Source organism: Garra rufa, chromosome 7 (genome assembly GCF_049309525.1).
Source record: "Garra rufa chromosome 7, GarRuf1.0, whole genome shotgun sequence".
Lineage (NCBI taxonomy): Eukaryota > Metazoa > Chordata > Actinopteri > Cypriniformes > Cyprinidae > Garra > Garra rufa.
In genome coordinates, this window is record NC_133367.1 from 17402929 (window position 1) to 17428477 (window position 25549).

At 37.2% G+C, this 25549-nt stretch overlaps 1 protein-coding gene across 1 annotated transcript; it reads left to right on the plus strand.

The window, feature by feature from the left end:
- The first annotated feature begins 1538 nt into the window (after positions 1–1538).
- cacna2d2b (calcium channel, voltage-dependent, alpha 2/delta subunit 2b) lies at positions 1539–23837 on the plus strand. Its single transcript, XM_073843592.1, has 36 exons — positions 1539–1664; positions 1758–1817; positions 2351–2395; positions 2713–2836; positions 2912–3043; positions 3142–3199; positions 5228–5278; positions 5424–5523; positions 5854–6015; positions 7294–7404; positions 7592–7670; positions 7816–7865; positions 10617–10706; positions 10831–10896; positions 10980–11054; positions 11272–11346; positions 12330–12401; positions 12619–12690; positions 15253–15314; positions 15403–15479; positions 15584–15644; positions 15763–15860; positions 16016–16106; positions 16188–16250; positions 16338–16441; positions 18416–18514; positions 18648–18739; positions 18857–18904; positions 18995–19066; positions 19177–19329; positions 19472–19524; positions 19659–19714; positions 20273–20402; positions 20486–20595; positions 20740–20822; positions 23350–23837. The coding sequence occupies exons 1-36, from the start codon at positions 1539–1541 to the stop codon at positions 23449–23451; spliced, it is 3102 nt and encodes a 1033-aa protein (XP_073699693.1). The 3' UTR covers positions 23452–23837.
- The last annotated feature ends 1712 nt before the right edge of the window (positions 23838–25549 follow it).

Sequence of the window (25549 nt, forward strand, 5' to 3'; positions counted from 1 at the left end):
CTCATTTACACAGGGTGGAATCACTGCAAAATGAGTTTATTTTTAGTGCGTCACATCTGACAGGAAGTTACACGGGTTTCCCAGCGATGAGCATTAATAATGCAAAAAACCAACATGCAGCTCGCTCACCGGTTTCCCCTCGCTGATGGATCCTCTTGATGGATTCAGTTTTCAGTGTCCCAGGATCCTTCAGAAATCATTGTAATTTGCTGATTTGCTGTTCAAGAAACATTTTCTATTATTGCTATTGTCAATATTTAAAACAGTTGAGTACAATTTTTTCAGGATTCTTTGTGGAATGGGATGATAAGCAGAGATCAGCTTTAATCTGAAATTGAATGATTTGTAACATTATACACTGTATCATTCTACGACATGGCATTTTAGTGTCACGTTGCAAAGAAAATTAAATAAAAATGTGAGATTAAAGTAATATTTTGAGGATAAAATCGAAATGTTTTTTTTAAGAATAAAGTAGAAATGTTTTGAGAATAAAGTTCAAATTGTGAGATTAAAGTAATATTATGAGAATAAAATCGAAATGTTTGAGAATAAGGTCAAAAGGTTTAGAGAATAAAGTCAAATGTTTCAAGACTAAAGTCAAATGTTTCAAGAATAAAGTTAAACGTTTTGAGAATAAAGTCAAAATTACAAAAATAAAGTTGAAATGTTTTGAGAATAAAGTCGAAATATTTTGAGAATGAAGTTAAAATTGTGAGATTAAAGTAATATTATGAGAATAAAATCGAAATGTTTGAGAATGAAGTCAAAATGTTTCCAGAATAAAGTCAAATGATTCCAGAATAAAGTCAAATGTTTCGAGAATAAAGTCGAAATGTTTAGAAAAAAAGCTGAAATCTTAAGAATAAAGTTGAAATGTTAAAAGAATAAAGTCAAATGTTTCGAGAATAAAGTATGAATTACAAAAATAGAGTTGAAATGTTGAGAGAATAAAGTTAAAATGTTTTGTGAATAAAGTCAAAATGTTTCAGAATAAAGGCTAATAATTTTGAGAATAAAGTCGTAATGTTTTAAGAATAAAGTAAAAAGTTTTGAGAATGAAGTCAACATTTCGAGAATAAAGTAAATGTTTCAAGAATAAAGTCGAAATTTCTTGAGAATAAAGTCAAAATATTGAGAATAAAGTAAATGTTTCAAGAATAAAGTCGAAAGTTTTCGAAAATGATTTCAAAATGTTTTGAGAATAAATGCGAAAAGTCGAAATGACAAAAATAAAGTTGAAATGTTTCGAGAATAGCCTGTGAACGCATGCACTTTATTCTTGTAATTTCGACTTTATTCTTAAAATATTTCAACTTTATTGTCAACATATTTAGAATTGTCAACATATTTAGAATTTATTCTCATAATGTTTCGACTTTACTCTCGAAATATTACGAAAAAATTCTACTCAGCTGTTTTCAACATATTATTAATAATAAAAAATAAATGTTTTTTTGAGTAGCAAATCAATATATATATATATATATATATATATATATATATATATATATATATATCATTGAGAGGATCTTTTAATGTTTCAGTTCTACAGTGAGAAGAGAAGACAGTTCAGTCTGGTCAGAAATAACCCTCGAGACATCGTAGAGAAAGTGGCGACTGACATTGAGAGACTGCTGGCCAAGAAACGCAAAGCACTTGAGGTAAAAAAATAAAAATAAAAAGATAGATAAAAAATCACACACATTCTTCATTAAGTATTGATTTTGACAGTTCTGCTCAATATTTTCCATCAGAAACTTGCGAGTGAAGCGGAGCGACTTCAAAAAGATCATCGCTGGCAGGATGGAATCAAGGTCAGATGACTTTAACATCACCAATTTATTTAACATCACCAATTTATGCTTTTTACAATCACTTAAATACTTTCACGCAGTTTGAAAATTCATTTTTAACATTGCTTTTGCACGTGTGAGTCATCCGAGTCGATTCTAACCAATGACTCCTGTGTTGATTCATTACAATGAATTGCACTGAGCGTTTCATTCTTGAATCAAACGCTGCACTTTTTTTCCATCTGCGAAACTTGATGCTCCTTTTCCTCTGACATTCACATCTATGTTTCTCTGATCCCGATACGAGCTTAACAGACAAACACGCTGTGAGTCATGATTTCTATGAGTCTGTAGCTGGAGGGTCTGTTTAAATCCGATAGATTGTGACGTCTCGTTTTTCTGACTGATTTGTCTCATTAGAGCTGTTCAGCTCGACTGACCACACAAGTGAAGAGTTTGTCATGTGGAGAACATCTGTATTTGAATCTCTGGGTTCTCGGACTGATTTTAAACAGCAGATTTTTGTATCTCTGTTCTGTGTGTGTTTATTTCAGGAGGAAAATATTGAATATTATAACTCTAAAGCAGAGATGGACTATGTGAGTACATGTCTATCGATCGCCCATGTGAAAAACATATATAAAAATCTGGTATTGGTAGACTTTCAGTGTAGATTTTCATACTTTGTAAGTTGAGAAAAGCGTATGTAATGTAAAGGAAAATGATGCTTTTTTTGGTATATTTTATAGGAAATATTCACGCATTCATACTCCATTTCATTTTAGAAGCTGGTTGCTCAAACTTCTAACTTCAAAACTACTACTTTGCATGTTCATTTATCACCATATGACAATAATTATAAAGATCAGACTCAAGCTGAAACAATGGACTCTGATTATATCATGATTCTCATCAGGACGGTGAGGACATCGATTCCCAGATGTCTTTGAAACTGGAGTTTGAGTACGATCCGAACTTCAAAAACCATGTGAATTACTCACACACCGCCGTTCAGATCCCCACAGACATCTACAAAGGCGGTGAGGAGCCAGACTGATGCTATTAGATCTCTGTATGAGTCAATGAGCGGTCATGACGTGTCTGTCTGTCTGTAGCTCCGGTGATTTTGAACGAGCTGAACTGGACGCAGGCATTAGAGCGAGTCTTCATAGAGAACAGCAGAGATGATCCGTCATTGCTCTGGCAAGCGTTTGGTAGCGCCACCGGTGTCACGAGATACTACCCAGGTAACTCCGTACATGAAGTTCTGAATTGTGGAACCAACCAATGGGAATGCAGCCTGAGACCACATATATCCTAAATAAGTAACAATTTTCTCTTGTAGCTGCTCCCTGGAGAGCACCGGATAAGATCGACCTTTATGATGTACGACGACGCCCCTGGTAATACATTTATTAGTGTTTGATTCCTGTTTGTTTCAGTGAACCAGTTACTGCATTCTAAACAGATGTTAAACAGTCCAGTAAACCTGCAGTAAAACTACTTTTTTAGTCCATAGTCTATATTTCTAGAAACCGTTGGTAGGCTTTGATTAGTCAGGTTAAGTTTGAGGGTGGGGCTTAAACGAGAAGTTAATTTCCAGGATAAAATTTTCCTGACAATTTTACTCACCCCAATGCGATCCAAGATGTTCATGTCTTTCTGTCTTCAGTCGCAAAGAAATTAAGGTCATTGAGGAAAACATTCCAGGATATTTCCCCATAGTGGACATCCATGGTGGCCAATGGGGTTGAAGGTTCAAACTGCAGTTTCAATGCAGCTTCGAAGGGCTCCACACAATCCTAACCCAGGAATAAGAGTCTTATCTATCAAAACGATCTGTCATTTCCTTTAAAAGAAGAATAGATTTTAACCATAAATTTTGTGCAGTCTTGCACTAGCTCTTATGTAATCATATTGGAAAAGTAATGTTAGTTTTGAAGCAAAGAGAAAGGAGCCCAGTGCCGAATCCCAGTTCTGGCTGGGGGGCAAGGTAAAGGTGCCGTATAGAAGACTACTCTCGGCGTGGGCCGGGGGACCCAAGTCCTTTTGATTGAGGCTTAGCTCATGGACAGTTTAAAGCAGTAGCGGTTCTTTTCGGAGTCAGGTTGTTTGGGAATGCAGCCTAAAGCTGGAGGTAAACTCAGTCTAAGGTTAAATGCAGAGACCTCCCACCCTGAATCAGTCGCTTACCCTCTGGGCCTAAGTGTCCTCAGTCTGCCTCGGCCACGCTGCGCTACCAGGGCAGGGATCAGGCCCTTGTAAAGGGTGCTTGAGGTCCACTGAGAGGTTGGCACCCCACCCAACCTGTCTTGACAAAAAGTCTTAGCGCATGTGCGTGTCAAAGCGCCCGCCCGCACCACCAGCCCGTCTGGCCCCACCGGAGCGGGGCAGGTGTGATGGTACCCAAAAATGATGAACTATGCCTGGGCAGGGCAAAGCCTGGGGAAACCCTAGTGGAGGCCCACAGTGGTCCTGATGTGCAAATTGGTCATCTGACCTAGGTATAGGGGTGAAAGACTAATTGAGCCATCTAGTAGCTGGTTCCCTCCGAAGTTTCCCTCATGATAGCTGGCATTCGCTCGAAACAAGCAGTTTTATCCGGTAAAGGGAATAACTTGAGGGCATGGAGCCGAAACAATCTCAACCTATTCTTTAACTTTAAATGGGTAAGAAGCCCAGCTCACTAGCATGGAGCATGGGCATGGAATGCGAGGTGCCAAGTGGGCCACTTTTGGTAAGCAGAACTAGGGCTGCAGGATGAACCGAATGCTGGGTTAAGGCCCTGGGATTGTGTAGAGCAGTGGTTCCCAACCACGTTCCTGGAGGCTCCCCAACACTGCATGTTTTTCATGTCTCCTTAATCAAACACACCTGATTCAGATCAAGCTCATTCGTAGAGTATCCAAGACCTGAAATAGGTGTGTCAGACAAAGGAGAGATGCAAAATGTGCACCGTTGGGGGGTCTCCAAGAATATGATTGGGAACCACTGGTGTTGAGCATAGGTCTTCAACCCTGTTCTTAGGGACCTACTATCCTGCAGAGTTTAGCTACAATCCTAATCAAACACACCTGAAGCAGCTCCTTAAGATTGTTTGAAAATATGCAGGCAGGTGTGCTAAAGCAGCTTGGAAATAAGCTTTGCAGGACAGTGGGTCCCCAGGAGCAGGGTTGAAGATCTCTGGTGTAGAGCCCTTTGAAGCTGCAATTTGGACCTTCAACTTGTTGGCCACCATTAAGGTCCACTATATAGAGAAAAATCCTGGAATGTATTCCTCAAAAACCTTAATTTCTTTGCAACTGAAGACAGTAAGACATGAACATCTTGGATCACATGGGGTGTGTAAATAACCAGGACATTTTTATTCTGGAAGTGAACTCATCATTTATGGATCTTGATACTCAAAATCATGTTGCTGTTTTCAACAGGTACATTCAAGGAGCATCATCACCCAAAGATATGGTCATTCTTGTTGATGTGTGAGTATTTGGGTGTCCTGTTGTTAGTTGCATATTTGCTTGGTTTTGTTAGGTTTTGTAAGGGATAGTTCACCCAGAAATGAAAATTTTATCCCTTGAACTATTTTAACTATCCCTTTAATATTGACATCATTTCTGTTCACAGGAGCGGGAGCGTCAGTGGACTCACTCTCAAACTGATCAAAGCTTCAGTAACGGAAATGCTCGACACGCTCTCTGACGATGATTACGTCAACGTGGCCAGGGTCAGTCAGCTGCTTTCGATTTGTTGGATTTTGAAAGTAGCATTTTCATTTGAAAGCTCAACTTGGATTTTCGTGGGTGATATCTAGCCAAGTTGTCCAAAGAAATATATTATTTTACAGAAAATGAATGAATGTTGATAAAGACACAAACATTGTATTTACTTAATTTTTTACTCAAAATTCACCAAAAAATGTTGGTCAAAATATTTGCAGATATAATTAAATAAAAATGCTATAACTAAGGCAAATAAATTAGGTATCTGTTAAATAGTTATTTATTTGAATTCCTGAACCTGTACATTTACTTTTTTCCTCTCTTTCTTGCTGTAGTTCAATGAGAAGGCCGAGGCGGTGGTGCCCTGCTTTAGACACCTGGTTCAGGCGAATGTGCGCAATAAGAAGATCTTTAAAGAAGCTGTGCAGCAGATGCAAGCCAAAGGAACCACCGATTACAAATCCGGCTTTCATTTCGCCTTCAACCAGCTGCTCAACGTGAGTCTAAACACAATTTAGGTTACAGTGTGGAATTAACAATGGAAGTGAATGGGGCCAGTTTGGAAAAGTTTAAATACTGTCCACTTTGTTCAGGCGATCAGCTCGTGATCCGGTGTTTTCCGCACCTCAGAACGGTTTAGTTCACAGTGAATGCATTGAACTCATTTATTGCATGCACTGTGAGTCTAGGGTTGCGTTTGGTAGTGCAACTGCCACCAGTTATGCTTTATTTTTGCGGCAAATGAGTAGCTTTTCACTAGATTTGTAGTTGGAGTTTTCCGTCAAAATAAAAGCTCTTCTGCCTTTTTTTTGTCAAAATAAAAATACTTTGAAGTGTAGAAATTAGGAAAGAAGTATTGTAATTTTCCTACTGTAGTGTGAAGCAAAAATAATGTGAAATATTAACAGAGTTTATCACAAATAAGTAAATTTATCAGTATTTTTTCTATCATCCCTAGTATTAACATGATTTTAGTGCAGAAAAATGACTTACTAACCTTTTCTGTGTAGTTCTATTTTTACAACATCATTGCCATTACAGAATGTTACAAACACTAAAACTGTAAAAATAATAATTTTATGCCTTTAAAATCTGCTTACACCTTTTGACTCCTTGAGTCAGTTTTGACACGGTGTCATTTAATCCTTATTAAAACTTAATAATTTCATTCTAAAATCATATAGTACCTGATTCAAAATCAAGAACATGCAAAATATGCAAAACATCACATGTAAAGGCATAGTTGATACCCAGGTCAAAATTGAACCAACAATTTTTTTCTTATGTCTCTTGAAAAACTCTTTGGAAAATGTGTTTTTTGGTCATTTGTGGCAAATGACCGAATATTCACCCAAAAAAGAAAAAAAAAAGAAAAATCATCTCTTTTTAACCCGTAAGACCTTCATTCATCTTCAGAACATAAATTAAGATATTTTTGGTAAAATCCGAGAGCGTTTTGACCCTGCATAGATGTTCATTCATGTTCAGTTGATGTCTATGTAGGGTCAGAAAGCTCTCAAATTTCATCAAAAATATCTTTATTTGTGTTCTGAAGATGAACGAAGGTCTTTCAGGTTTGGATGGTTTCGGCTGAACTATTCCTTTAAAATTAAAATGATAAAATTTCTGCTTTTAAATCTTCCAATGAGATTTCACTGTGGGCGGAGCTACCAAGTATGATTCGGTCGAAATTGTATATTTGCAGATTTGCTTCTTTGCTCTTTTGCTTTGGACACAGTATTCTAATCTTCTCTCTGTTTCTCGCTCTTCCGCAGAAGACAAATGTTCCTCGAGCCAACTGTAATAAAATCATCATGTTATTTACTGACGGAGGGGAGGACCGAGCTCAGGACATCTTTGAGCAGTACAACTGGCCCAATAAGACGGTCCGATACCATTTCACATGACACGATATGATTTCTATCTTCAATCTGTTGAGCGTTCTGTTTTTATGGTGTGCCGTTGTCCTCTGGAAGTGTTTGTTCCTCATAATTAGCGCTTTCCTCCAGCGAAACCGCTCGTTTCCTGTCTAATTTGATGGGTTAATTGTAGGATGTGTGATGGTCTCTGCAGGTCCGCGTGTTCACGTTCTCGGTGGGGCAGCACAATTATGATGTCACTCCGCTGCAGTGGATCGCATGTGCTAATAAGGGTGAGCCACATGCTCATTTGGAGATGCATTAAAATGCACAAATATCTGCCCGTGTTGTGATGATATAGTTGACTTATGGTGATGCATGTTCAACCGTACGGAAATTACATGTGACACCTCACCGAGTGTCTCTCTGTCTCGGCAGGATACTATTTTGAGATCCGCTCCATCTGTGCTATACGGATTAACACCCAGGTGAGTTTTACACGCACGGACACACGCACACACACACAAACACATAAATGTTAGCAATATAAAAATAAGGCAACATTGTGAATATTTGTTTGATTTTCCATTTTATTGTAGCTATTATCTTGATTGTTTGGTGTCTCGCAAATTGCAAATACGAGGTGCAAGAGTAGTATGTTTCAAACTGATTCAGATTTCAGAAGCAAAAACAATATTTGAGCTGATATGTCTGATTTATTCCTGTGAGTCAGTTCAGAGTGTTGAGTGAATCGAATCGTAACTGATTTGTTTTATACATCATATGTGCATCAATCAAAAATGTTAGATAAGAATAAAACACTTTTTATATATAGTATGAATAGTATGATTCAAACCGATATGCACTGTTGAGATGATTTGGTACATTTGATTCATTTCAGGGGAAAGTCTTTGTTTTAATAAATCGATTTGGAATTTATTTGTTTTATATGACATACGTGCGTCACTCAAAAATGTTAGTTGTCTCACCACCGTACAAGTTTGAGAGCAACAAAACGCTTTAATAGTGTGATTCACATTTCATTGAGTTGGTACATTTGATTCATTTCAGTGAAAAATGTTTGTTTCAATGAATCGATTCATAACTGATTTGTTTTATACAACATGAGTGCTTCACTCACAAAATGTTCATTCATAGAACTCACAAGATTGAGAGCAACACAACACTTTAATAGTGTGATTCAAACTGATTCAAATTTCATTGAGCTGGTACATTTCATTAATTTCAGTGAAAAAATTTTCAGTTAATCAATTCATGACTGATTTGTTTTATAAAGCATTTGCGCTTCATGCACAAAATGTTCATTCACACAAATCGCAAGTTTGAGAACATAAAACACTTTAATAGTGTGATTCAAACTGATTCAAATTTTATTAAGTTGGTACACTTGATTTATTTCAGTGGAAAAAAAAATGTGTCAATAAAAAATGGTAGTTGTCTCAAAACTCAAGTTTGAGAGCAAAAAGCCTTTAAAAGTGATTCAAACTGATTCAAATTTCATTGAGTTGGTACATTTCATTAATTTCAGTGAAAAAAGCTTCAATTAATCGATCCATAACTGATTTGTTTTATACAACCTAAGAGTTTCACTCACAAAATGTTCATTCACACAACTCAAGTCTGAGAGCAACAAAAAACTGTCTGACACTCTCAAATTCTCCCGGCGTATTGCCGTCCAATTCCTTTACGACATTTACAAATAAGACAAACTTATTTCAGATTGAACTGAAACAAAACACAAACAAATAATTTGACTTGACTTGACTTGACTTGACAATATTTAAATATAATGCAAAACAGAAAAATATCTTAAATGGCTACAACAATATATATCGCTCTTTCTCTTTTCGTTTGATCTGTTCTTTAATCTCTGCCGCTTTTTGATCATTCTTTAAGTAAACACTTGCCCGTTTGGTGATTAAATAAACTGTTTTAGACTTCACCCTTGAAGGACACGCGACGAGTCTGGTGTGTGTGTGAGTTGTCTGCGCACCGCAGCGCTGCACTTTTGCCTGGTTTCATTAAGGGTGGATGAAAAATTGATTCTCCGACATATGGCACGTGTGCGCACTAGAGACGCGGCAGGCTTCATTGCACAGAATTTGCACTATAAGACACGTGCGTGCTTCCACCCGCAGTGTTTTACATTAGATATGGCTTCATTTATGCCGTTTGTAATGCGGTACTATTAGATGCACAAAAGTCGCGCACTGACAGACTTTCACTTGCTCTTTGTGTTAGTTCGTCCTAAAAAGCTCATTTGCAAATGCGGTTAAATGCACTTGCATTTTCGAATACTCGAAACTGATGTACAGCACACACAGTCAGTTATGTTTTCAGAGTAGGACAAAACATCTGATATATCAATGTCTGTGCATTCATTGAAGCCTGTTAAAGCAGCCACTGTCTATGTCACTGTCTATTGTTTTAAAAAGTAGCCTGCTTATATAAAAAAATAAAGTAAATTCTGCACGAAATAAATTTGATATAAAATCTAATTCAATTGAATCTATTGTTTTAAAAAGTAGCCTGCTTATAAAAAAAAATTTTTAATTCTGCACGAAATAAATTTGATATAAAATCTAATTAAATTGAATCTTAATTTTAAGATGGCAGTACTGACATACAGAGATTCCAAAAATAAACAAAAAGCATATAAACTGCAATTTTACATATTGTTAAAATGTAAAGATTCCCACTCCTTTACAATGAGCCCATTTGTAACAACAAACTAAGATTGATGAAAGCTGTTCCTTGTTAGAGTGTTAATTTAAACATTTACTGATACATTGTTAAATTTTGAAGTTTATTTTGTTAACATTAATGAACTATGAAATAACTTTAATGATCAATATATAAATAATATAAATATTTTTATTCATTTACAAAGTATGGTTTAGTACTTTAAAAAAAAATTTAGTTGCGTATCAGTATCCATTTTCAAAAACTATCGGTTAATTAATCGGTATCGGCCAGTGTGGTCCAACCTAGCTATCGGTATCGGTAAAAAACAATATCGGTCGACCTCTATATATATATATATATATATATATATATATATATATATATATATATATATATATATATATATAAACAACATTATTTTATTTTACAGCAAATACATTATCAAAAATTGTCAATATGTATATTATCTTTTTCCAAAAACACAAATTGCTGATTAATGAAAAGTGAAATGCTTAAATGAATGTGTGTGGCAGGAATATCTGGACGTGTTGGGCCGCCCCATGGTTCTGGCAGGAAAAAGTGCCAAGCAGGTGCAATGGACCAACGTCTATCAGGACGCACTGGTGAGAGTCGCTTCGTCCCGCCTGCTGTGTGTGAAACATACGGCTCGCTTAGGTTTCGTCATACTCTGACGCCTCATAAAACATTGTGAGTTTATTGAGTTTGCTTGGTGTGTTTCATTTACAGGGTTTGGGACTCGTGGTGACGGGGACGATGCCGGTGTTCAACCTCACTGTGGACGGAAACTCTCAGGTGATGCTCAGTCAATGCTGGATCAGCACTGACAATGAACTCTGTTGTGTTCATATCACTGACATGAGTGTTTGTGTGTTCAGAATCAGCTGATTTTAGGAGTCATGGGGGTTGACGTTCATCTGGATGAGCTGAAGAGACTCACGCCGCAATACAAGGTGAAGTCTTATCACGCTGAAAACCTGATTGTTTTTTTGGATTTTGTGTGGCTAATAGAGTAAATATTGTAAGAATATTTAATGTTTCATTTGTTATCATTGATTTATATCGTATAGTAAAATAATATAAGTCAGTGGCTACTGAAAAGCTCTTTTAATGCTAGTCTTTTAAAAAAACACAGAAAACATTATCACAAAATCTTTTCTTTATGTGTAGCTGGGAGCAAATGGATACATCTTCGCCATTGACCCAAATGGATACGTGCTGATGCATCCGAACCTTCAGCCTCGAGTAAGACTCTGATTCTCTGTCGGCTCTATCAGAAATCACAGCACAATTACACTTACAGTATGTCACAAAAGTGAGTACCAGTAGTGCTGCCAGCATTGCTTTAAAGGTTGCAGAAGTAGAAGGTCAGCTTGTCAGTGCTCAGACCATACGCCGCACACTGCAACAAGTCAGTTTGCATGGGTGTCATCCCAGAAGTTAGCCTCATCTGAAGCTGGCTCACAAGAAAGCCCGCAAACAGTTTGCTGAAGACAACCTGTCCAAGAGCATGAAATTACTGGAACCATGTCCTGTGGTCTGATGAGACTAAGATAAAAAATTTTTGGCTCAGATGGTGTCCAGCATGTGTGGCATTGAACTGGTGAGGAGTACCAAGAAAAGTGTGTCATCATTGTCTGGTGCTGCATGAGTTCTGCTGGTACTGGGGAGATGCAGTTTATTGAGGGAAACATGGATTTCATAATGTACTGTACATTCTGAACAAGAACATAATGCCTTCCCTCCAGAAACTAGGCCAAACGGCAGTTTTCCAACATGATAACGATCCCAAACACACCACCAAGATGACAACTGCCTTGCTGAGGAAGCTGAAGGTGATGGGGTGGCCAAGTATTTCTCCAAATATTGACACTTTGGACAAGTTCACTTAGGGTGTACTCACTTTTGTTGGCAGCTATTTTGACAATAATGAACCTTTACTGCTATACAAGCTGCACATTGACTACTCTAAGATATATCCAAGTTTAATTTCTATAGTATTGTCCCTTGAGAAGATATACTAAAATGGTTGCTGAAATGTGGGGGGTGTACCCACTTTTGTGAGATACTGTATTTGTGTTTTATAATTTATATAATTGAATTTGTGTTAATTACGTATAATTAAATGTAAATATATCTTTTAATTATATATATACAGTATGTATTTTATTTTCAGTTTTAGTTATTGGTAATAACCCTGATTTATGCTGTTGTTTGTCTAATTTTAGGAGGAGGACTTGCCAGAGCCGGTGACACTGGATTTCCTAGATGCAGAAGTAGAAGACAGCAGCAAACAGGAGGTAAAATTCTCACTATCCAAAAGTCCTGATTGTCCTTGTTGAACTCTTTCTCTGTTGTTCATAACAAATGAATCATTGTTTTGGTGTGTGGGTGGCACCGGCACACTCACTTCATGTGTTAAATATGACGTTTGGCTGAATCAGTTGTCTGATCATTTCTGTTAAATCAGCAGGAGCTCATGGATAAGTTTCAACATCTGCTTTTTGTCTTTTCTAGATCCGCCGGCAAATGATTGATGGCCGATCGGGAGACATGACGATCAAAACTCTAATTAAATCAATGGATGAGGCAAGTGTGTGTGCGATTAATGTGGCAGATGAAACTAGGACATGTGTGATATCTGGGACATGACTTTCTATAAATGGCTCAGAATCACAGATTTAAATTTCTGATCTACATGTGTACGACTGATCACTGATTGGCTGTATCCCAATTTGTGTAATTGCATATAGTTCAATGTTGATATTCAAACATATGTTCGATGTTCGAAATTGTACTCGCCCTCAGGTCATCCAAGATGTAGATGAGTTTGTTTCTTCATCAGAGCAGATTTGGAGAATCTTTAGCATTACATCACTTGCTCATCAGTGTGAATGGGTGTCGTCAGAATGAGAGTCCAAATAGCTGAAAAACCATCACATTAATTCCGAAGTAATCCCCACCACTCCAGTCCATCTTGTGAAGCAAAAGCTACTTTTTTGTAAGAAACTAATTAACTTTAAACCATTCCCAGCTAAAAAAAAAAAAATCTGTTCCAAGAACGTTTAGCTAACATTCCGACTTAGTTATGAAAACGTTATGAAACTAAGTTATAAAAACTCACAGAAGGTCCCAGGTTCAAGGCTGGGTCAGGAGGTCTTTCTGTGTGAAGTTTGCTTGTTTAACATTACAAGAATCTCAACCATGTACATATAACATCAAAAGAAAGTTCAGAGAATGTTGTTCAAAGAACATTCCGAAATTGTTGTTCTAAGAACGTTTTCTCTTACCATTACGAGAACCTCAATCATGTACAAATATGGTCAAAAGAGCATTCCGAGAATGTTCTAAGAACATTTTCTCCTAACATTACAAGAATCTCAACTATGTACATATAACATCAAAGAATGTTCAGAGAATGCTGTTCTAAGAACATTTTGAAAATGTTGTTCTATGAACGTTTTCTCTTACCATTACGAGAACCGCAATCGTGTACAAATACCATCAAAAGAACGTTCCAAGAATGTTGTTCTAAGAGCGTTTTCTCCTACCATTACGAAAACCATTACGAAAACATTACGAAAAATTGTGTGCAAATAGCATCAAAAGAATGTTCTGAGAACGTTCTAAGAACATTCTGAAAATGTTATTATAAGAACATTTTCTCTTACCATTACGAGAACCTCAATCGTGTACAAATAACATCAGAAGAACGTTCTGAAAATGTTGCTCTTAGAACGTTCTGAAAATGTTGTTCTTAGAACGTTTTCTCTTACCATTACGAGAACCACAATCGTGAACAACATCAAAAGAACATTCCAACAATGTTGTTCTAAGAACATTTTCTTATACCAGAGACCTCAATCGTGTACATATTAACATTACAAGAGCTAACTATACAAGAATCTCAACCATGTACATATAACATCTAAAAAACATTCCGAGAATGTTGTTCCAAGAATATTCTGAAAATGTTGTTCTAAGAACATTTTCTCTTACCATTACGAGAACCTCAATCGTGTACAAATAACATCAAAAGAACGTTCCGAGAATGATGTTCTAAGAACGTTCTGAAAATGTTGTTCAAAGAATGTTTTCTCTTGCCATTACAAGAACCTCAAACGTGTGCAAATAACATAAAAAAGTTCAGAGAATGTTGTTATAAAAATATTTTCTTTTAACATTATGAGAACCTCAATCGCATACAAATAACATCAAAAAACATTCTGAGAATGTTGTTCTACGAGAACCACAATCGTGTAGAAATAACATCAAAGAACATTCTGAGAATGTTGTTCTAAGAACTTTTTCTCTTACCATTACAAGAACCTCAAACGTGTGCAAATAACATAAAAAAGTTCAGGGAATGTTGTTATAAAAATATTTTCTTTTAACATTATGAGAACCTCAATCGCATACAAATAACATCAAAAGAACGTTCCCAGAATGTTGTTCTAAGTTGTTTTCTATATGTTACGAAAATGTAAATCAACCATTAATAACGTTATTAGAACATCCTATAAACATTATTGTAAGAATGTTCTGTCCTAACCTTTAAATACCTTTGAAAAAATGTTAATGAAAATTGTGGAAACGTTCCCCGTTAGCTGGGTTGGTTATTTCTGGCTAAAATATGAGAACTATGTTCATAATATTGCTTTCTTCAGTGGAAAAGTCGTTAAAACAATATACATAAATCAAGCTCTAAATTCGAAAAGGAGTTATAAAAAAGATAAGTCAATGTATTTTGATTTGAGAGGGCAACAGAAGATGGACTTTTCCACTGGAGAAAGTGTTATTATGGATTATGGGCTGGTAGTTTGGTCAGAAGTGACAGTTTAAATTTAAAACGCCTTAATGATTGATTTGTTTCTTACAAACACAATGCTTTTCACTTCACAAGACATTAATTGATGGACTGGAGTGGTGTGGATTACTTGTGGATTGTGGTGTTTTTATCAGCTGTTTGGACCCATCCACTGCAGAAGATTTATTAGTGAGCAAATTATGTAATGCTACATTTCTCCAAGTCTGTTCCCATGGAGAAACAAACTCATCTACTTCTTGGAAAGTCTGAGGGGGAGTAAATTTGAGAAAAAACGGTTAAACTTCTTGCATGAAAAGGTCTGATAATGAAATGTTGTCCCGCAGCGCTACATTGACGACGTTACGCGTATGTACACCTGGACGCCCATCAACGACACTGATTACAGGTACGAGTCGATTCAACTGTTCAGATCATCCAGTTTGACGTTAAACATGCTAAACTCTTGGTTTGTTTTTGCGTGCCGCCCCCTGTAGTCTGGGTCTGGTACTTCCTCCGTACAGCGAATATTACATCCAGGCTGATCTCAGCGATGTCATGCTACAGCTGCAGTGTGAGTCTTTTTTTTTTTTTTTTTTTTTTAATACGGATGTTTTGGTTCCGATTAGTGATCTTGATGTTTCATATAATAAATAATCTCTCCTGCGTTTCTCTCAGATTTACAGTCTCTGCTGCCAAACTCGTTTGAGTCGGCTGGTCACGTGTTTCTAGCTCCAAGGTACACCCATATATCCATCCGTTATGATCTTTCCTCTAGTAAATGTTTGAGATATTGGGTGTTTTGTGTAGATGTATGGTCACCCACTCTCTCTGGCTATGTCTCTCTCTATATATAGAGAATACTGCAAGCGTCTGCAGATGGCTGAAAATAACACACAGTTCCTAGCAGACTTTCTGTCTCTGATGGTGGAGATCTCACCTGAATCTGAAGACTGTGAGTAACGTTCACCTCTAGGCCAAAGGTCGACACCAGCATTGAATATGACATGTTACAGAAATAATAATTCAATAACATTTGCCTCCATTCGTGAATCCATCAGTGAACTGTGAGAAACTACTGACTAATTGTTTTGTAACGGTGGTTCACAGGTGATCAGGGTCTCATTCATAACCTAATCTTGGATTCTGGGATCCTCTGGCAGCTCGCCTCACGCGTTTGGCAGAACAAAGATCTCAACACGTAAGATCCGACCCATCAGAGTCTGTTGATTTACTGTATTAAGTGGATTCAGCTGTTGATCGGACAGTCTGATCTCTGCAGGTATGGCTTCCTGGCGCTCTTCGCGTCCACCAATGGAGGCGTCACGCGAGTTTACCCCAACACGTAAGTGACAGAGCTTCTGACTGGGCTTACGTACACTCGATTACCATTACAATTAGCTTAACTGGCACATGTTTATCTGTGTTTCAGAGCTGCTGAATCATGGGACGAGGACCCTGAACCTCTAAACTCAAACTTCTACCGTCGCACTCTGGACAACAAAGGCTACATCTTCAGAGCGCCAACACGAACCTGTGAGTCCTCATCTAAACGAATAAATTACAAATAATACCATTAACAACTATATTAAATTATATTCCGTATTTTTTTTTACCAAATATCTGAATTTTTTGTAAAAAAAAAAACAATATTTGTGATTTACAAGTAATTATGTAAATTAAGATTTGCAAACATATCTAAAATGTTTTAGTTTTTTAAAATACATTTAAATATTTATGATTTTTTTAAACACATTTTTGAGTGAATTGTAAGTAATAATGTAAATTAAGATTTGCAGACATATCTAAAATAGTGTTTTATTTTGTAAAATACATAAAAAAAAATCTAAATATATCTAAATATACAGCCTTAATTGAATATTTCAATATGATAAAAATATTTCAGCAGTCATTATAAATATTACAGCTCTACTTCAGTTATAATATTATTACTAAATATTACAGAATTGATTACTAATTTTAGTGCACTAATGAAATATTTAAAAATTGATAAATAGGTATTTCAGTATTTTAATTATTACTTTATTACTTAATATTACAGCATTGATTACTAATATTCACAGCTTTAATTTAATAAATTGAAGTAATAATAAATATGTATATGTGTGTGTGTGTGTGTGTGTGTGTGTATGTATATATATATATAATAAATATGACAGTATGATTGGTCAATTACAATTGGTTATTACATCTCTAAATATTTCAATATTGATTACTAAGTATTACAGAATTGATAACTAATTTTAGAGCACTAATGAAATATTTTAAAATTGATAAATAAATATTTCAGTATTTATTTCTGAATGTTAGCTTTTTATTACTTTATTACTTAATATAACAGCATTGATAACAAATTTGTACAGCTGTAATTTAATAAATTGGAGTATTGATTAATAAATATGACTGTATGATTGCTTAATATCATAGCTCTGATTAAATAGTTCAGTATTAAGTACTAAATATTACAGCATTGATTACTAATTTTAAGAGCACTAATTAAATATTAAAATATTGATAAATATAAATGTCCGTATTTATTACTAAGTGTTAGCTTTTCTTTATTATTTTATTTATAATTCAATATTACAGCATTGAGTACTAATTTTTACAGCTATAATTTAATAAATTGGAGTATTGATTAATAATATGACAGTATGATTGCTCAATATTACAGCTTTAATTAAATATTTCAATATCGATTACAGAATATTACAGTATTGATTACAAAATATTGCATTTTTCACACTGGTTAGTAATTATTAAAATGTTTATTACTAAATATTCCAGATTAGTAAATTATTATTTACACCATGAATGAATTAATATTTTACGAACAGCAAATAATTAAATAATATATTTAAATAATATATATTTTTTGTCATTTAATTGCATATTATATATCAGGCATGCCTTATTGGCCAACCACTTTTGTAAAAATGAATGCCAAGTTCTGTCATTAAACTCTAGATGGTGCAGGCTGAGGGGTCTTTAATGCAAACTGATGATATTCATAGCGTGAAACTACTTGGCACAAGCTAATTGGTTTATGTTACATACGCAGCCAATGAGCTTGCTGCTTAACATTAAAAATGACTGTTTCGTATTTACTAGAGTTCCTCTCAAACCCTCCATCTCCCCAGCTCCACCTGTATAGATCTCAGTATAGCACCGTATCGGCGTACGTATTGGCAGTAGCAATTTCCTGTACTTGCTTTACATCAGCAATCTACAACAACTATAACCAACAGCAGTAGCAATTCAGCAGCGTAGCAGATCTGTTCCGCAAAGACCAAATACATTAACATCATCATATCCATTACCATGCTAAAATCTTCAGAGAGTTGGCATTGAAATAGTTGATGGGAACAAATGTTAAGAAAGTAAATAGTCTATTTTGATGTTATGTTGACTTTATACATTACTAAGTGTAATATTCAGACCTGTATGAACATTTTTCACAGTTTTAATGTCTTTGATGTTTGTGTCTAGCTATGGATGATCTGTTAATCACAGAGAATGGCACTGTGGGAATTTTGGTCACCACCGCCGTGGAGGTCGTGATCAGTGGCAAAACCATGAAGCCTGCAGGTGTGTTTCTCTGCAAACAGCATGTTTATTTTCTTTCCTCTCTGACAAACCAGCAAGCGAGAGGTTAAAATCCTTTTAGGAGCAATTCCGTGGTCTGTCTCGGACTGTTTTTTAATCTTAATCTTGTTTTTAGTGGTCGGCGTTAAGCTGGATTTGGAGGCCTGGGTTGACAAGTTCAAGATCCTCGCAAGCAACGTTTCAGACAGCAGACAGGCCGCACATAAGGTATGAGTGTTTGGAAAAAAGGAATTCTGAAAGAAAAACATTGTCTTCTAACATTATGTTCATCTTTGCTGACATGAGTGTTGTGAGATATCCTAACTTCCTGTTTGTGTTGTGCAGTGCGGCCCGTCCAGATCCTGTGAAATGGACTGTGAAGTGAACAGCGATGTGAGAGAACCTTCACACACAAACTCTGCATGATCAAATCATCGTGTTAGTAGATCTGGTTTTGAATATAGATATTATTATGTGTTTCAGGATTTGCTGTGTTACCTGATCGATGACGGAGGTTTCCTGGTGATGTCCAATCAGAGAGATCATTGGAAGAAGGTTGGATGCTTCGATTTTTTTCTCATTTTTGTTAATTACACAAAAAATCTTGAGATTATTCATAATAATCTCCTATCCTAAGTTTGTCATAATGTCTTCGTCTGTCTCAGGTTGGTCTGTTCTTTGGCGAAGTAGACCCCTACTTGATGTTCGCCCTCTACAACAACTCAATCTACGCCCGTCATCAGACCTTCCAGTATCAGTCAGCCTGCGAGCCGACAGCCAGCAGTCACACGGGAGCTGCGCACAGAGGATTCTATGTGGTGAGTAACTGATTGGTTCATGGGGAACCATCATAGTGACTTTGAATCATGTATGAAGCTACAATCTGTTTGAATCTCCTCTAGGAAAACTCGAAAGTACAGAAGTCATTTGAAATTATTATTATTTTTTCTCTCTATTTAGCCCTCCATTGCTGATTTTCTCAATCTGGCCTGGTGGACGTCAGCAGCGGCATGGTAAGTACTTCTACATTATTTTGCTAAAACATCCCATATTGGTTGTTACAACAACATTTAGTACAAATTTGTAACATTAAACATCTTTATTGTTTATTCAGATACTCATAAGTTAAGTTGCTGTTTTCTTTCAGGTCCATTCTGCAGCAGTTCCTGTATGGACTCATCTACAGCAGCTGGTTCACAGCAGGTTTGACACATATCCTTAAAAAACATCTTAAACCAATCATGCTGTTTTTTCTGATTTTATAGGCCACTCTTCAGCTGTTCAGGCTGGGAGACCAGCCTAAACCAGCTAAGACCAGCTTAGGCTAGTGGGCATGAAATGGAAGTTGTGATCGTTTTTTCTTCCCAGTTGTGGCGTATATCCGAGTGAAACAGCTTCTGGGCGGGGTTTGATTGATCTGACTAATCGTAATGCCAAAGCAGCCATTTTGTCCGACAAACAGGAGAGTTAGATTAACATCAGTGGACTTTGGTTTCATGGTTGAGACAGCATAACAAATTCATGTTTATTTCATGTTGTAACTAATAGTAATGTGGTAGAGATGATCTCCTTACGTGCCCAACAGTGTACAATCACACAAACAACATTAAGATGCTGCTGAACTTTTGAGCCAGTACTCCAAACTCAATAAATACACAGCTCATAAATTTTAATTAGACATTCTCTAGTGATACTTCATAAAATATATTTATAAATTAGTGAGCTTTCTGGGATTGCATTATGCACAATTTTGTATTTTAGAAGACGCCTGGGCTGAGAGTTACTCAGACACTAAAGGGAGCAGCAGCTGTGTGACGGTTTACAGTCAGTTCTACTTTACCAACACCACCAACTCCTTCAACGTGCTGCAGGATTGTGGGAACTGCTCCAGGTGTGTGTTTGTGTGTGTGAATAGTCATTTGTGCATTTTAACACTCACTTATGTTTTCCTAACACAAACTCTCTTTCTGTCAGGTTGTTCCACGCCAAGCGTATAGAAAACACAAATCTGTTGTTTGTGGTGGCGGAGACGCTGCCCTGCAGCTCTTGCGAGATCGAGAAACTCCTACCTGTCAGAACAAAGTGTATCCTTCCTTGCCATAATCCCGCAGCATTCACAGATCTGCTTTTATCCCTGAAATACTGTGTTCTCAGCTGTCATCTGTGCTTGATTGATGGATAGACAGACAGACAGAGCTTGTGGCGTTTCCTTAATTTGTCTTCTCCAGCTCAAGAAGAGAATCCGTGTGAGGTGTTAAACTCCGCCCGCTATCGGAAAGGCCCTGACAAATGTTTCGACTACAACTCAGAGGTGAAGCGTTGTCTGTTGCTCAGATCAAAGACATTATGTTTGCTTCTATAATTGATATTTTGTAGCAGCATTCATACAACCATTCAGAACACTTGTGCAATCACATAGCAATATTCTGGCAACCACCCAGAACAGCCTAGCAGAAACATAGCAACCTTCTGGCAGCTGCCCACAACACCCTAGCAGCCACATGGTCAGACAGCCAAAGCCCTAAAGCAATCACTTAGTAAAGTCCTGGTGATTAATTGGAAAACTAAAGTAATCACATAGGCAACTACCCAGAATACCCAGAATACCCTAGCAACCGAATAGCAAATTCCTAGCAACCACCCAGAGCACCCATTAACCACATAGCAACATCCTGGCAACCAACCCTTGAGGAATTACAAAAATATATCCTGTCAACTATTTAGAACACCCTAACAACTGCAGATCAGCTTCCTGGCAACCACTCAGAACAATTAAGCAACAACCAAGAACTTCTAAGGAACCACATCTGGGTAACCACCCAAACGACCCTAGCAACTGCATGCAGACATTCTAGAAACTATCAAGAACACTCGCACAGCCACATTGCAACATCCTGGCAACCATCTAGAACACCCCTAGCAACCACATAGTGACGTCCTAAGCAACTACCAAGAACACACTAAGAAACTGCTTTTAGACATTCTAGTTACTACGACGCACATTTGAACAAGCACATAACAACATCCTGGCCCCAACTAAAACACCATATCAAGCGCATAGTGACGCCCTAAGCAACTACAAAACACTCCCATAGAACCGCATATGGGTAACCACCCAAAACCCCTAACAACTTCATACAGACATCACATCAACTACCAAGAACACTCAAACAACCACACCCTAGCAACTAAAAAGAACTCTCAGGGAATCACACCAAGGAACAACCACATTGCATTTTGGCAACCACACAGAACACTCAAGTAATTGCATAGAAATGTCCTGTCAAACTACCCAGAATAACTTAGAAACTGCATAGTAACTTCCTGGCAACCACCCAGAAAACCCTAGCAACTGCATAGCAACATCCTGGCAACCATCCAGAACTTTGTAGAAACCACATATGTCCTGGAAACTGCATAGCAATACCGTGCCAATCAACCACTTTGCAACCACCCAAAAAACCTGAGAACTACATAGCAACACTGATAGACAACCACCTAGAACACCCTAGCAACTGCATAGTGACACCCTAAGAACCAACAAAGAACTCTCCTAGCAACTACCAATACACTTGAACGACCATATATCAACATCCTAGCAACCATCTAAAACACTAGCAATCACATAGTGACACCCTAAACAACCATGAAGAACTCTCAAGGAACCACATCTTGGTAACCATCCAAAACACCACAACAAATTCATGCAAACATCCTAGCAACTACCAAGAACATTTAAACAACCACATAGTAACATCCTAGCAACCACTTAGAACACCCTAGCAACTGCATATTGATGCGCTATACAACTACAAAGAGCTCTTAAGTAACCACATCTGGGTAACCACCCAAACGCCCCAGCAACTTCATGCAAACATCCTAGCAACTACCAAGAACACTCAAACAAGCACATAGCAACATCCTGGCAATCACCTAGAACATCCTAGCAACTGCATAGTGATGCCCTTAGTAACTACAAATAACTCCCAGGGAATCATATCTGGGTAACAACCCAAAACACCATAACAACTTTGTGCAAACATCCTAACAACTACCAAGAACACTCAAACAACCACATAGTAACATCCTAGCAACCACTTAGAACACCCTAGCAACTGCATATTGATGCGCTATACAACTACAAAGAGCTCTTAAGTAACCACATCTGGGTAACCACCCAAACGCCCCAGCAACTTCATGCAAACATCCTAGCAACTACCAAGAACACTCAAACAAGCACATAGCAACATCCTGGCAATCACCTAGAACATCCTAGCAACTGCATAGTGATGCCCTTAGTAACTACAAATAACTCCCAGGGAATCATATCTGGGTAACAACCCAAAACACCATAACAACTTTGTGCAAACATCCTAACAACTACCAAGAACACTCAAACAAGCACATAGCAACATCCCGGCAACCAACTAGAACACCCTAGCAACCACATAGTGACGCCATAAGCAATTACGAAGAACTCTCCAAGGAGCCACATCTTGGTAACCACCCAAAACACCATAACAACTTTGTGCAAACATCTTAGCAACTTCCAAGAACACTAGAACAACCACATAGCAACATCCTGGCAATCACCCTAAACACCCTAGCAACCATAGAGTGATGCCCTAAGCAAGTACGAAGAACTCTCAACCATACCAACGTCCTGGCAACCACCCAGAACACCCTAGAAATCACATAGCAACATACTAGCAATAGGAACACCTTAAAACCACATAGCAACACCCTAGCAACCAGTGACAAACAGCTTGGCTTTGTTAATGGCGAGTCTCTACTGAATGTTAACCTAAACATTCTCTTTTTCTCTGTGTTTTCGGCAGGAGAACACGTCGGAGTGTGGCAGCGCTCACTCTTTACACTGTCCGATGCGAGTTCTGCTCTGGATTCAGTTATTGTGGCTTTACCTCATTCTCCGATCGTAATCTGAGTCTCACTGCCGTAGGTGTTCCTGTCCTTCATCTGTACGCCGCTTCGGTCCTCTACTGACATTCTCCTGGTTTTCCGGCTCTCTGTCTCATCGTGAGGTGCATTCCAGCTGTGTGCCGTTACAGCAGAGCATGATGGGAAAACGTGTCTTAGTAACCCCGACATTGTGCAGATCCAAAAAACAAAACTGTCTTAAATCATTTCACCTTTATATTCGGAAAACTTACAAAAAAACAACAACAATCTTTCTGCTGCCGTAAAGTATTTTTGCTTGCCAAAAACAGGAAAGGACCTGGTTTGTTTCGAAATACTGAAACACGACACGAGTTTTGACGGTTATTATCACAATCTCGCATCGTGTGTTTATTTGAGTCTTGCTTCGTTCTCGATTTAGTGCCAAACCCTGACATACGTGGATGCTCAAACGCTGGGGACGTGCAGCTTTCGTTGAAATATTGTTTTTTGAAGCTTCCTTGCCAAGAGAGAATGCCGTATTATCGCAAACTGCTTTGTTTAGAAAAAAAAAAGATTTAGATTTCGTTTCGTGTTCATTTGGAGCTTTTGTCGAATGTTTTAAGGGCATATATTGTGTCTAAAAACTGCTGCCTGGTTTGTTACCCAACAGTGCCTTGGCGCACTTGTCCGAATGGACCAACAATAGCACTGGACGTGGATTCGACTGACCCTGGATGAACGGTGGAGAAAGACTCGGTTTTGAATGTTTACAGTATAAGGGTGAATGTCATGAAACCTGGCAAAACTTCATATTTCACCCCAAAATCAAAAGATAGGAATAGGAAATGGGACATAAAGAAAATGAAGCACACTTTTAGGATCATTAGGATTTTAAAAGCACATTTTTCCCTCCAAATCTCATTACAGTAATGCTAAAAAAAACAAAACTTTTTTTCTTATTACCGTAATGTGGGGATAACATTTTATTTTACAATATGGTAGCATTTGTTATACTGCCTTAATTTATGATTATTCAAATAGTAAAAAACTAGTGCCGTTAAATCGATTAATCACGATTAATCGCAATTAATCGCATCTAAAATAAAAGTGTGCGTGTGCTGTGCATATTTATATAAATATGTATGTGTATATAAATATACACAGTACACGCACATATATTATTTAAACACAGGCGTTTATTTTGGATGTGATTAATCGCGATTAATAATGATTAATCGATTTAAAAGCACTAAAAAAGCACATTAAAATACTGTCACAATGCAATATCCACAGTATTCCATCAGATGCCCTTTTCATGAATTTTGGGGTGTTTTTCTGTTGATTTTGGGGTGTTTCTCGTGAGACTCGCCCGTGCGCGCCTTTTGGCTTTCAGTATGGGTTTATTATACATATTCCACTGATTCTGTCTTTAGAAAGTCACTCAAATGGTTTGAACTTTTTCTGATGTAAATATGGTTATTCCACACTGGCCTGATCTAGCTCAGTGTGTTTTAATGAAATGGAATGCAAGCTGATGTCTCGATGTCCCGCTGCATGCTGGGAAAAATGATAACTGCTATTAAACTTTATGATTTTAGGACATTTACTGGAAGGACTGTCAACCCTTAGTCGCTGAACGGACCAACTTTATCGTCTTAATGAGTCCGTAATTGTTATCCAAGGGTCGATTTGTATTTACTTTGATTTAATTTAAAAGATACGGTGTGTATATTGCTTGCGAAATGTATCAAGTGTGAATTTTGAAATGCTTTCATGCTTTTATTGAAATGTTCTGGATTTTATCGCAGATGTTTTGTTGCTTTTCAGTGATTATATATAACATTTTAAAGATCCATTTAGACAAAAAATAATTAGTTGGTGGTATTTCATCTTGTAACGTGGCCACACTTCCAAAACAACTGTACTTCCAAACGAATGGGTTGAGAAAGGGTTTCGCTTGACGTATTTTGTATCGTAATGGCTTGAGCAATACTTTGAATTATGTCAACTACGCTGAAATGCAAGTGAGCGCTACTGAATTAGTGTAAAGAGAGCATGAAATCAGTATTGAGCCGCTTTCTTTGGATGACTTTGATTTAGGCTTGTCTTTGAGTATCGGCTTAATGTTTGTATGTGAGC

Excerpts from the sequence above, each read along its gene's own strand:
- cacna2d2b (XM_073843592.1), top strand. The coding sequence starts at position 1,539 with ATGTTTCAGTTCTACAGTGAGAAGAGAAGACAGTTCAGTCTGGTCAGA. Across the intron at positions 1,818-2,350 it reads GCTGGCAGGATGGAATCAAG|GAGGAAAATATTGAATATTA; the intron begins GTCAGATGACTT and ends TGTTTATTTCAG. Across the intron at positions 20,596-20,739 it reads CCTACCTGTCAGAACAAAGT|CTCAAGAAGAGAATCCGTGT; the intron begins GTATCCTTCCTT and ends TGTCTTCTCCAG.